At 33.5% G+C, this 14,259-nt stretch overlaps 1 protein-coding gene and 1 long non-coding RNA gene across 2 annotated transcripts in view; one reads left to right on the top strand and one right to left on the bottom strand.

Annotated features, from left to right (window-relative positions):
• Nucleotides 1-5,549, bottom strand: part of POLI (DNA polymerase iota) — a 32,967-nt gene extending 27,418 nt beyond the window's left edge. Inside the window, 3 exon segments of the mRNA XM_074279387.1 lie at nt 1,454-1,618; nt 3,951-4,076; nt 5,329-5,549. Coding sequence (XP_074135488.1) covers nt 1,454-1,618; nt 3,951-4,076; nt 5,329-5,482 — 445 coding nt within the window. The 5' untranslated portion in view covers nt 5,483-5,549.
• Nucleotides 5,069-14,259, top strand: part of LOC141549666 (uncharacterized) — a 63,028-nt gene continuing 53,837 nt past the window's right edge. Inside the window, exon 1 of the long non-coding RNA XR_012484410.1 lies at nt 5,069-5,155. This is a non-coding gene — a long non-coding RNA (uncharacterized LOC141549666). The remainder of the gene's footprint in view (nt 5,156-14,259) is intronic.

The following is a 14,259-nucleotide window of genomic DNA, read 5'->3' as shown; positions in this document are numbered from 1 at the left end:
GACTTCATCTAATATAATTTTTGAGCTCTTTGCATTTTTAAGGATCCTAATTTTCAGGGATCCAAAGGGGAAAATAAGCATAATTTTCTCCTTTGATTTTTTAGGCTCATAAATGGGCAATCTTGCTAATATGTTCCCTTTCCAAGTTCTTTTATAACAACTTTTGCTTGGGTGCTTATCCAATTTAAGAGTTTGGTGGTCAAGGAGTCAATAAATCAACAAACATTATCTACTATGTGTCAAATATCATGCTCAACCTTGGAAATATAAAGAAAAGAAAAATAAGTTTCTGTCCACAAGGCATTCTATTCTAATGGAGGGGAAATACAAATAACTATATATGTTAAGAAATATGCAGTATGCATGGAAGGTAATTTCAGAGGGAAGGCACTAGAAAGAGGGGAAGGATAGAAAAAGCTTCCTTTAGAAAATGGGATTTGAGTTGTGCCTTAAAGAAATCAGGAAATTTAGGAGAGATATAGGAAACACTAAAGTCAAGTAAAAGTAAGTTGTTTATTTTTTAAGGATAATAATAATTAATATTTCTATGACACTGAGGTTTACAAAACATTTTTAAAAATATAGACATGTTTGCAGGAAGCAAAGAATGAGCCAATGGATATGGAGAGAGAAAAAAGATGGAAAGGAGAGTAGCAATCATAAAAGAGTAAGCACTGACTTGCTTTGTCCAAGCAGTGGCTATCACCTCAGTCTATCTTGGCAATTACAAAGTGTTTTATTTTGAAAGCCTCTGAACTTAATATTTCAAAATAAAAAATTTAAGAAGCAGAATGAAAGATAGAGAATTGTTATAAGAAATCAAAATGTGAACATGAACACATGAATACAATAGCTTTTTGCGTGAACTGGTTTGTCCTTTAGCTTCTCATTCTCACTCTTCAATCTCTAAAACACTGCTGGCATTTTAATTATGTTATGGTTTTGGCTTCATTAAATTACATTTAATACAAATTTAAAATACTTATTTTATTTCAGTGGTTTTAAAAAAAATCGGTGAAGTTAATCACTGTTAGCAGAATGTTTTAAATACTTGTAACTCCATACATTATATTTCTTTATGATTAAAATACTTCTTTTTAATGTCACTTATTTTACTTATAACTTAAAATAAATAGTTCTAATTTTATTGTTTCTATTTTAAGTTGCTTTGTTTAGCATTGCTCTATTAATATTTGTAAAGCATCAGTAAGGAAAATCTCATTTAGAATAACTGACAAAATTCCTATCACATTAATAATCCAGTAATTCATTATTACCCTTAACATATAGATTTAACTTTATGTAATTTCTTTCTTTACAAAACTAGCATGATATAACATGAAATTTTATATATTTATGTGTATACATATACATATATAGATATGCATAAAATAAAACTAAATAATACAATTTCTTAAGCAATCAAAGAATCAGTCTCATCTATAAATTGTACCTGTAACCTTGTATGACATTTCTCTATAGCGTGTCAGGTCTTCTCCGTTAACTAGCACCAGCTGTGGACACTTTTCTTTTGCATCTCTCACAGACATTAGTTTTTTAACTCCAAGCTTCCTGGCTTCATAATTACAGGTGACAACCAAGTATTTTTGCTGAACACCTATACGGAAAACAGTGTTATGGGGAAAACTCAGCATGATGGAAAGGAATCACCTATTAAAATTATTTTTAAGTTATATTTTTGTCATATGTTATAATACAAAAATTTTGTCATAAAAAATTTCCAAGTGTTCAATTTAGACCTATTACCTCTTCTCATTAGTAGGGCTGAAAGAAGCAGAAACACGAATATTTCAACTACTTCCTATTGATAAAGGTTTTTTTAAAGTACCAAAATATTTCAACAATATTTTAAATATCCAAAGTGAATTCTTATTAGCTAATCACAATCCTTGGGTGTTTTTTTTTTTTTTCAGAGAAAATTGGAATTTGAAATCAGTTAAAACTCTGTAGCCATTACCAAGAATTATAGAAGGACAGGAACTGGATCTGCCAGTTCACTGGTACAGAAAATACAAAGCTGAAAACACTACCTCTACATTGTAAGCCAGCATCTTTTCTCTCTTTAAAGTTTTCTTAGAAGTATGAAATATATTGACTTGTTCAGGATCACAAAAAGTGCCTTTGAGAGCTAAGTTGTCTTGACTTCAAAAATAGCTCTCTGCCCATTTTATTATACTGTCACTCTTTAGATATTGAGATACTGACTATAATAGTGGAAAAGTATACCATGCTTATATGCATTATAATACAAACCATGAAACACTAATAGGTTTTTGAGTTCCACAGATGAAAAGGGTAATTTGTCATATATTTATAAAGGGGGGGAGGTTCTTAACAGTCTATGACCAAAAGCTCAGATGTTTTCCTTAATGAAATTTTAATTAAAGATCTATATATTTTTTCAGATAGTATAGAGATGGAACTATTCTCTTAACTAATAATCATAGGCTATGCTGTATTAAAAATTTTCAGAACTGGAAGAACTGTCAAACAAAATTAATTACTAGTTACTGCTTGTAAAAATTCACTTTCATCTTCTGAACATTTTGACACTGAATAAAGGAGTGCTATTTCAAGTACTAGCTTGTCATAATCATTAGGGATACCTCCCTCAAATCTTAATTACTAAACTTTCTTCTTTGTTGTACTATACAGGAAAGGGAAGGTATCCAAGAAAAGTTATCCTCCAAGGGGAAACAAAAGGCTAGAAGAAATTATGATAGGCAGGATAACATATTAAAAAACTCAGTTTTCCCAATTTTTGAAGGCTTCATAAGTTTTACGTGAACTATTTCAGCCAGGGTACCATCTTGAAAAATTAATTACATTGTAGAAAACCACTGGAGCTAAATTATTTCTAAACTTTTAATGATTAAAAACAAGCTTCTTTGCCTAGATAGCAATTTACAAAAAGATTAAGATAGTATGAAGCACAACAATTTAAGCAAAACATTATTATTCCTTTATTTTCCCCTACACTAGTGTCTAGTCAGTCTTCAGCTTCAAAAGTTCTCTACAAAAACATCTGCTCAAGGACCACAAGAAAAATATAAGACAATTGCTTCATAATTTAACATGCATCTTTTTTTAAAAATATGGTTTAACATGTAATTTTATAGTTTCCTAAAGAATGTTTCCCAAGAATTTGCTTATAGAATTACACAAATTTCAGTCTGAAGAAATCATCCCCATTTACAATTTAACAAATACATATATATTAAACATTTTCTAGAGTAAAGTACTTTCCCACATCCAACAAGTTGTATTCAAATATTAATTAACAATTAGGTTGATATGAAGAGAAAACTACTGTCACAGTGGAATTCTGGGCCTATTCAGAAAGACATAAATTCAAATCTAGCCTCAGTAAATTATTAACTGTGTAATCTTGAGCCTGCCAGTTTTTTCCACTGTGAAATGAGGATAATAATAACACCTAATTTCCAGTGATGTTGTGAGGATCAGGTGAAAAATTTATAAAGCACATAACATATGACATGATTATAGCCCATATCGACCTCAAAATAACACTTAGTAGTTATTTTCATTTTTTAAATAGAAAAATTAAAATTCAAGAAATTTACTTATATATGCAAATAGAATAAAGCAGTGAAAACTAGGCCTGAAGTTCAATCCAGAAATAAAACTAAGCTATTTATTGATTTTGCACTGAGTGTATGTACCCATAACTAAATTTCTTGCTATCTTTTGAGACTTCAGATGACCCATTCATAAAATCTATAACTCCTCATTACTGCTTATTAACTCAATATATTATTATTAACTTATAACTCCTTATTACTGTACAGGATAAAGTTTTATAATACTTAGCTGACTAAATTGTAATGTAATAAAGTAACAAAAACAATGCTAACAGATTTAAAGCATAAATATAAAAAGGGAAATAACATATATAAGTTCAGAAATACCTAAAGGTTTGCCTTTTAATTCTGGATGAGAGATCATTTCTACTTGTGCGTAAAAGCAATCCAGATCCACGTGTACTATGACTCTGTAGGAAGCACTTCCTGCCGGCACAACTTGGCTATGAACTGCTGCACCACATGCAAAGGAATGCAAAATATTTTCAGACTCCTAGTAGTAAATATTGGTAAGTGACAAAAATGGGGTCTGACAGGTATAAAGCTTTTTCATCTTGCCCTGACTTATCCTATGGGCCAAGACAGCTAAGTTTTAGAATTTAGAATATTCCAATGGATGTAGAAAAAGAAAAAAAAAATTACTTGGCATTTATACATTTTCAGTACTTGAGAAAAAAAAAATTCAACTTGATATCCAATAATGAAAACGCAGGGTATCTATCACCTAAAAATTGAAAGTAAAAAGTAAATATTCTCTTGGAAAGAATATTAAGGGATTCAAACAACCTCCAAGTTACTGAGTCAACCTCGATTCCTTATAAACTTTATTATTTGGCCCACTGGGTAATGTTAGAACTCAAAATGGCGGAGGTAGAAAAACTGCTTTAAAGAGCTTAACATCTCTATTACTAAACTTCTAGTAGTGAAAGCTCCTAAGTAGTGGAGTGATTAAGAGCCAAGGCGAGGTTGCACCTGCTCTTCCGATAAGGCTCTTTCGGGTTTACTCCAAGCCACAACAAAGCCAGATCTTTACAATCCACAGGCCGTTCTGCCTCCCAGAGCAAAGCACGGGGTGGGGTAAAGTTGGCAGGGAAAGCCTCCCCACCCCCACCCTCAGGTCCCGGGGGCGGGCACAGACAGCACGACCACTGCCATTTCCTAAACTTTCACCCGTAGGTCATCATGTAGGTCATCAGACCCATGCCTTCCCAGGGACATGTTGGCAAGAGACCAACTCCTGCGTAGAAGGGAATGCCTTTGGGTGGGATTTCATAGCTTTTCAAACCTTTAACCCGGTGGGAGGCCCTAGTATGTCTCTCTCTCTTTTTTTTTTTTTTTCTTTGAAATAGTTGAAAAAAGTGTTTTGGGAGATGCGCGCTCGCTTGCCTAGCACGTGGAGGGAATAGGAACAAAATGACCCTTAACCCATCAGCACCCTAGGCTACGCCGAACATCCCAGCAGCCTCTGGGGCTCACTCCCGGCTTCCTCAGGGCCAGGGCGATGCCAGGAAAAGATCAGAACCAGAACCCAGGTACAAGGCGCCATCCCCGTCCCTAGGACCGCCCGGGGAGAGCTCTGCCTGGAGACTCCGCCCCTGGGGCGGAGCCGCTCTCTCCACCCCCGCCGAGGCCTCCCGGTCTTCCCGGTTAGGAGATGGGCTGAGGCCCTTCCCCCTCTCCCCGCGCCCGCTCTCATTTCATTTACACGGAGCGAGGCGGACAGCCTCCACGGGCCCCGAGGAGCTGCGGGGGCCTCCTGCTGCCCCCAGGAGCTGAGGATCCATCGTATCTTCCTCCTCGTCCTCTTCTTCCTCGTCCTCGTCCTCCTCTTCCTCCGGCTCCACCCCCAGCATATCCATTCCGCGGCGGCCAACCGCAGCTCGGGCTTCCTGCGGCCTCCTCCCCCGTCGCCCCGGGAAACCGCGGGCTCAGAGGCCCCGCCCCTTCTCGGCCATCTCTCGCGCGCGGCGTCTGCGCAGAGAAAGGCCGAAGAGCTTGTATCGATGGGGCGCACATGTGCGCATGCGCTGACTCTAGATCTCCCACATGCACTGAGGGGAAACTGTTAGTAACTCTGAAACTTACACCTAACACCTCTCTTTTGTCTGGGAAGTCCCTCTGGGGCCGAGGTGGAGTTAAAGTCCCCACCAGACAGATCGAAACCTCTAACCCAGCCATTTTTAGTAGATATAAACAGAAATAGACCCACACCCCATAAGTACTCATCCCTTCCCTAGGGACTCACCCCATTCATCAGTAAAATGGACCAGTTCTCTTATATAGTAACTGAGGATTCGAGAACGGATTCTAGCCTAGTTTGACAACAGGATGTAAAATAATACGAGTAATTTAAGTATCAGGAGATATTGGAGATCCTTTTTTTTTTTTTTTTTGGTTGTGAATGGGATCTGTCTTCCAGCCCTCATTCCAAAATGAATAATGGGTAATGGCTTATACTCTATCAATTACAGGTTGTTTTTTTTTGTTGTTTGTTTTTTTTTTGTTGTTGTCGTTGTTGTTGTGGCAATTGGGGTTAAGTGACTTGCCCAGGGTCACACAGCCAGGACCTATAAGCGTCTGATTCACATTTGAACTCAGGTCCTCCTGACTTCAGGGATGGTGCTCTATCCCCTGCGCCACCTAGCTGCTTCTGGCCTCTACATTTAAGACAAAAATATTAACAGATCATTCAAAATTAGAGCTATATTTAATCTATATGGAAATTGAAGCCCATAAGTGACATATTCAAGTCACTGGCTTGAATTTGAATTTGAAATTGCTGTTAAAAAAGGTATGAATGCCTTAATTGCTACTAAATAACAAAACTATCATATAAATACTGATGGAAATCAAAATAGAAAAATGAATCCCAAAAACTACAGTTCTAGACAAGTTCTCAAATGGGGAACCTTGAGAACCATATGCAATGGAGTTAAGGATGCTATTGTTAGTGATGTGGTTAGAGGAATTGGAAAGAGGATACCTGAGGAAGATACTAATACTTCTGGGTATCATTAGGGTAGAATAATTTTATTGAAAAGTAGTCATTGAGACTTCTCTTGAAGAGTTTCAGTTAGAAGGAAGCTGCTACATAATCACTGAATTAAACAATTGAAGGAAAGTCAGATTTGAAAGTACTCCTCATGATATATAGCATATTAACATCCAACCTTTGTTTGAAGACTCCTGATGAAGTAGAATAAAGCTGCCTATTTCACCTTTGGATATTTCTATTAGGAAGTTTTTCCTTACATCAAACCTAAATTTGGCTCTTGGTTATTTGTACCTAAGTTTACTATAACTCTAGCATTTCTCTAATCTACTAGCTTAATAACTGTCAAAAAGGAAATTAATGTCTCATGACCTCTCCTTCATGAACCATGAAGGCATTTTGTAACCACCACTTCCTTTTCCAGATGTTCACTTAACATCTCTTTAATGATTCATTTTGTCACATCACACTGTTGATTCATATTAAACTTGTAGTTCACCAAAACTTTGAGATCTTTTTTAGACAATTTGCTATCTAACCATGCTTTTCCTAGCTAATTTGGAATACTGATATTTATTTACTCCAAATATAAGTATTTACATTTATCCTTATTAAATTTCATGTTGTTGCATGCCGTTCATTATTTTAACCTATTGGGATGTTTTTAGAATCTTACATATCAGCTAGCATGTTAACTATGCCACTTTTCATCATATTCAAATTTGATAGACATCTATTCATCTGTTAATTTGATCATTCCTATGGCCTTTTATTTTATATCCCTGCTAATCTATCCAGAATATAGCTGGAGAATTAGTGTTAGTAAAACATAGATCTAATTATGTCACTTCGATGCTCAAAAATTGTTAGTGGCCCCCCATTTTCTCTAGGCTAAAATACAAGCTGCTAAAAAAACCCTGATGCTTAAAACTTGACAGTTTGTCTTCAGCCTACTTTTCCAGACTTATTTTATAACACTGTCAAGTGCTCTACATTCTAGATAAAATGGCTTACTAGTAGTTCCTGTAACTCAACAACTCCCATCCCTTTTCTGTGCCTGTGCACACAATTTCCCTGCAATACAGTCTCTTTTCACTTCAGCTTCTTAAGAGTTTGTAGCTTCTTTTAAGACTCAGCTCAGATGTCACATTCTATTGGGAATCTTTCCTAATCCACCCAGTTGTTAATGCTTTATATGTCTTTATATTAGCTTATGTTTATAGACAAATAGAGATAGATAAATGCTCATTATGAATGATGCCAGTAAAACTGTCTTTTACCTCTTTTTTGTGTTCCCAAAGCTTAGCACAGTGCCTGGCCCAAAATGTATAATGATTGATTGTGATATTTTTTTTTATTGTATATTGAATGGATACCCCAGTAGAATGTAACATTCTTGGGTACAAGATACTATTTCATTCTTTTTCCTCTTCATATCCTTATAACGTAAAACAGTGCCATTCTTACATATAGGTACTAAACAAAAGTTTGTTGACCTGGATTAGATTGGTTTAGAATGAGAGCATATGAAATATTAGTATCTCTGCAGTTTTCTAGAAAATTTATATTCTTAATATGGAGGAAACAAAGTGCTTTTATTCTTTGTCATCATCGCTCTGATTTCATAAAACATGAAGTGAGGGAGAGCTAATGACTCCCCTCAAATATGAATAAAATATAAATTTGGTTGATGTGTTTTTATTCTGAATTTCCTCATAATTTTATGTTAATAATCTCAGAAAATGAATATTTTTGAACCATAAGAATAATTTAGCACATAGAACAGCTGAGAAAAAATAAAATAGGGCTAAATAAGTGTTGTTTTTAATTAAATGCAATTTTAAACAACATAATTCAATATGAGAGCTTTGGAGAAAAAAAAGATTTTACTACCTGATATTGCCTTTCATTTCATCTTAATTTACTCAGACAAGAAATCAGACAGTTTATTTTTATTTATTTTACTTTATTTCATTTCATTTATTTTTATTATTAAAGTTTTTTATTTACAAAACATATGCATGGGTAATTTTTCAGTATTGACCCTTGCAAAACGTTGTGTTCCAATTTTTCCCTCCTTCCTCCCACCCCCTCTCCTAGATGGCAGGTAATCTAATACATGTTAAATATGTTAAAATATATGTTAAATACAATATATGTATACATATTTATAGTTATCTTGCTGCACAAGAAAAATCGGATCAAGAAGGGAAAAAACTGAGAAAGAAAACAAAAAGCAAGCAAACAATAACAGAAAGAGTGAAAATGCTATGTGGTGGTCCACACTCAGTTCCCATAGTCTTCCTCTGAGTGTAGATGGGTTATCTCAAGGAAATCAGACAGTTTAGAGGCATTATTATAGGAAGCTTTCATGGAATCATGTCCTCAGGAGGAAGTGATAGAAGTAAAGAATTTCATGGTGATGGAGAAGGAAGGAGACAGAACAGTATATGAAATTATATTTATAAGGCATTGGGAAAACTGGAGACATTGGTGTTGGTATCATCCTAAGAAAAACCAGTGTTCTTTTTTAAAAAATAGCTTTTTTCATTGACAGAACATATGCATGGGTAATTTTTCAACATTGACCCTTGCAAAAACTTCTGTTCCAACATTTTCCCTCCTTCCCTCCACTTCTTCCCCTAGATGGCAGGTAGTTCCATACATGTTAAATATGTTAAAGTAAATGCTAAATATAATATGTGTATACATATTTATACAGTTGTTTTGCTACTCAAGAAAAACCAGATTTAGAAAGAAGGTAAAAATAACCTGGGAAGAAATGCAGAAATGTTAGCAAACAATAACAGAAAGAGTGTAAATGCTATGTTGTGGTCCAAACTCATTTCCCAGTGTTCTTTCCCTGGGTATAGCTGGTTCAGTTCATCACTGATCAATTGGAACTTATTTGAATCTTCTCATTGTTGAAGATTTCCATCAGAATTGATCCTCATTTAGTATTGTTGTTGAAGTATATAGTGATCTCTTGGTTCTGCTCATTTCACTTAGCATCAGTTCATGTAAGTCTCTCCAAGTCTCTATGTATTCATCCCGCTGGTCATTTCTTACAGAGCAATAATATTCCATAACATTCATATATCACAATTTACCCAGCCATTCTCCAATTGATGGGCATCCATTCAATTTCCAATTTCTAGCCACTACAAAAAGGGCTGCCACAACATTTTGGCACATACATGTCCCTTTCCCTTCTTTAATATCTCTTTGGGATATAATCCCAGTAGCAACACTGCTGGATCAAAGAGTATGCACAGTTTGACAACTTTTTGAGCATAGTTCCAAATTGCTCTCCAGAATGGTTGGATCAAAACCAGTGCTCTTAAGAGCATTGTCCCGTTCTAATGAGCCATGGGTTTCTAGAAATTTATGTTGTGCTTATTAAGTAGCCAAATCAATAACTAGTGTCAAAAATGAAAAATAAGAATTCCCAACAAATGAAGAAGAAAGTAAATTGCTAGAAACTGTTTTGTCAGTATATACCAATAAAACTGGAAACTTAACTAGATGAATATTTTTATAAATATAATATTCTCCAATTTAATAGAATAAGAAGTAAATAATTTAAATAATTCAATAACAGAAAAAAATTGAATAGTTCATAAATAATTCAAACATAAAAACTTCAGTACCATAAGGAATTAAAAGAAAAATTTACCAAACAAATAAAAAATAATTCTGATATTACATAAACCAAAAAAATGGAAAAGTAAGGTATCCTATAAAAGTATTTCATGATAGAAATATGGTCACAATACCTAAATCAGTGAGAGTGAATACAGAGAAAGACAACTACAAACCTCTAATGAACATTAATGCAAAAATATGAAATAAAATTTTAGCAAGGTTTATATAACACTATGATTAGGTTGGGTTAGTAGTAGGAATGCAGGCTTGGTTATTGTTTTAGAAAACTTAATAATACAGCAGACATTAATAAGAAAAATAAAAAGCACATAATTATATTAATAATTACAGAAAATTTTTTGATAGGAAACTATGATGCCTAATCCTACCAAAACAGTAGGTAATACAAATACAGGAGTAAAATAACTTGGCGTTAGTATGATAATTAGTATCTATCTAAAACCAAGAGCCAGCATTGTATGTAGTAGGAATAAAATAGAGACTTTTGCAATAAGGCCAGAGATAAAGCAAGAATATCTATTATGACTACTTTTATTTGATAAAGTGCTACCAATGCTAGACATAGAATTTTTTTTTAAATGTTGAAGGGATAATTATAGGCAAAAGAAGAACAAAATTATTACTTTTTTTTTTTTTTTTTTTTTTTTTTTTTTTTGCAGATGACGATGGTTTCCTTAGGAGAATCTTAGGTGATCAAGTAAAATTAATTTTAAAAAAATGAAAATTTTCAGCAAAGTTGTGGGATATAAAATAAATGCTCAGAGATAATCATTATTTCTCTGTTATAAACAAACCCAGAAAGAAGAGATAAAGAAATGTCATGTAAATGACCAATATATAAAATGTGTGGGAACCATCTTGTTAAGTCACGCATAAATTCAAATACAAAATATTGTTTACAAAAATAAATACAAAACTAAATAATTGGAGAAATATTCATTGCTAATGGGTAGACTGAACCAATATAATAAAACTATAATACTACCTAAACTTATTTATCCAGTGTTATTCTGACCTAACTATCAAAGATTCACTTTATAAAACAAGCAAAAAATTCATTTGAAGTAACAAAAGATGAAGAATTTCAGATGCCATAACAGAAAATAATAGAAAGAAAAGGGACCTAAAGATATCAAATTTGAAGCTATACTACAAAGTATTAATGATCATGATGATTTAGTACATTAAGAACTAGAGAGTTTGATTTTACTATTTGATATTTTCTACTATTCAGTAGAATAGATTAAGTACATAATATCAGCCACAAATGATCACACTAGCCTGGTGTCTAATATATTTTTTTTAATCCTAACTATCGAAGAAAAAACTCACTAAGAAAAATGGCTAGAAAAAACTAGAAAGCAGTCTGGCAAAAATTAGATAAAGCACAACATCTCACATTGGATACTAAGGTAAGTGCCAATTTATTAGACATAAAAGATGATTACATAAGTAAAATTTGAGAAGCAAGGAAGAAATTATCTTTTGAATTTATGAATAATTCATGACCAAAGGATAAGGAGGATAACAAAAGATAAAATTGACAATTTTTATTACATAAAATTAAAAACATTTTACACAAACAAAACCCACTTTAGCCAAAATGAGAGGGGAATCAAGAAGTATCAAACTTCTCTGAGAAGAGTCTGATTTCACATACATACACACATACACCTAATTCAGATTTATAAACAAAAGAACTATTCTCCAATTGGTTAATGTTTGAATAACATGGACAGACAGTTTTCTAAGGCAGAACTGGAAACTATTAATGGCCATCTAGGAAAAAAATGATTCAAAACAAATAATAATTAGAGAAATGCAAATTAAAGCAATTCTGAAATTCTATCTCTTACCCATCAGATTACTACATCAGCAAAAAAAGGAAAATGGCAAATGCTAAGAAAACTGCAGGAAAACATTAACTCACTGCTGGCAGAGCTATGAATTGATTCAGCCACTCTAGAAAGAAATTTGGAACTATGTCCCCAAAAGTTAACTGCAAACACCCTTTGACCTAGTAATACCACTACTAAAACATATTCCAAAGAAAAAGGAAAATTTCCTATATTTCTAATGCTTTTTTTGTGTGGCAAAGAATGGAAAACTAAAGCGGTGCTAATCCATTGAGACAATGGCAAAATAAATTATGGTAACTTAAATGAATGCTGTAAGAAATTATGGGAGGAGGGAGATGATGCAGTATATAGAGTATTGGCTCTGAAATCAGGAGGACCTGAGTTCAAAATCCAACTTCAGACTTAATACATACTAGCTATGTGACCCAGGGAAAGTCACTTCACTCCAATTACTTCACAAAACAAGAAGTGATAAAAGGGGATAAAAGGGATGATAGCAAAGAAACCTGAGGAGACCTATATTAATTGATACAGAGTGAAGTGAGAAGAACCAGGAGAATAACTTATGCAATTAAAACATTATAAAGACCAAGAACTTTGAAAGATGTATGAACTTTGATGTATGCTAGAACCAACTACAATTCCAAAGAACTGATGATGAAGCATTCTACATACCTCCTGACAGAGAAGTGATAAATTCAGATTGTAGACTAAGATATAAATATATATGTATTTGTACATGGACAATGAGAGAATTTGTTTTGCTTGACTCCACATATTTATTTCAAGAGTTTTATTTTTCTCCCTCTCCCCTGACTCCTCCAAATGGGAAACCTATTTTCTCTTCTTCCCATCTTTCCTCATGGAGTGGGGGAGGTGAGAGAAAGAGAAAATAGGCCTTTGATAGAAAAAATAAAATTTAACTAAAATATAATTTAAATAAGCCATTTAAGACATGAGGACATGGAAGGAAAGGAAGTAATGGATTTCTTTTGTAACCATTCATTGTGCTAATGTACCACTTTCATCTAAAAATAAATTGAATACATTTGATTTAAAAAAAAATATATCTTGTCCTTTAACAGGAACATTAGCACTTTTATGGAGTTACAAGTTACTTCTGAGGAAAAAAAGATTAATGAGTCAGGAATGATTTATAAGGGTTGGAAGTAAAAAGTATAAAAACCAAAAGGAATTAAGTGGCTAAAAACAGACTATAATTATAATAACAGCAAGGCGCATATACGTATATTTAGAATTTATCTAATAACTTCATATCTTAGGATTTTCAGTCCCTTACAAAAGTCTGTCAATGTATTACCTCTTAAAAAAGTTATTTTTCTTTCATCATTTTTAATGCTATGTCATTAGCTATCATACCATGTTATATAAGCAACACAATAGCTACTGTTAAAAAGCTTTTTTACTTGTTACTTGTAGCTGGGGCTGGGAGACGGTGTGGTACCAGATGGAGTTTTTATAACAGTTTTTCTTTAACTTCAATAGATATCTGATAAAAACAGTCTCAAAGTAATTTTAATAATGAAAATTTAAATGTTGTTACTCAAATTGCATTTGAAGGTATTACCTTGTCATTCTGCATGATAAGTAGAATAAAAGAATAGTCCTTGGATATAAGCTGGTAAGACTTATGTTTCTATGTAATATGAATAGTTTTTCTTTGTTCTGAGATATACGGGTTAGCTGCTTTGTCTAAAGCTAGAGGTTAGGCTTGTCTATTCTATAACTTAATAGACAAGAGAACAATTGATATTACATAGAAATTACTATTAAGGAAACCATATTTTTTAGAGAACCGAACTTAAGAAGTATCTAATGTTAACCTCCTATTATGATTCTTGGTTTTTATTCAACCAACAAGTCAATATTCTTAAACCAAATTGAAATTCTTCTGCCTGGCATTAAAGGTTCTTCTCCTTTTCAAACCAGTTAGGGCTGTTTCCTTACTTTACCTCACCTAGAAGATACAAAAGACCTCCCAGATCTTGCAACAATTTGATTTGCCCCTGTGGATAATATACCTTCCTTCCCTATAAGCAAATATAATTTGAATATTGTGTAAGAAAAATAATCATTAAGTTTTACATTTTATATTCCT

This window comes from Sminthopsis crassicaudata, chromosome 1 (assembly GCF_048593235.1).
Source record: "Sminthopsis crassicaudata isolate SCR6 chromosome 1, ASM4859323v1, whole genome shotgun sequence".
Classification (NCBI taxonomy): Eukaryota; Metazoa; Chordata; class Mammalia; order Dasyuromorphia; family Dasyuridae; genus Sminthopsis; species Sminthopsis crassicaudata.
This window is presented reverse-complemented; position numbering and strand designations above follow the sequence as displayed.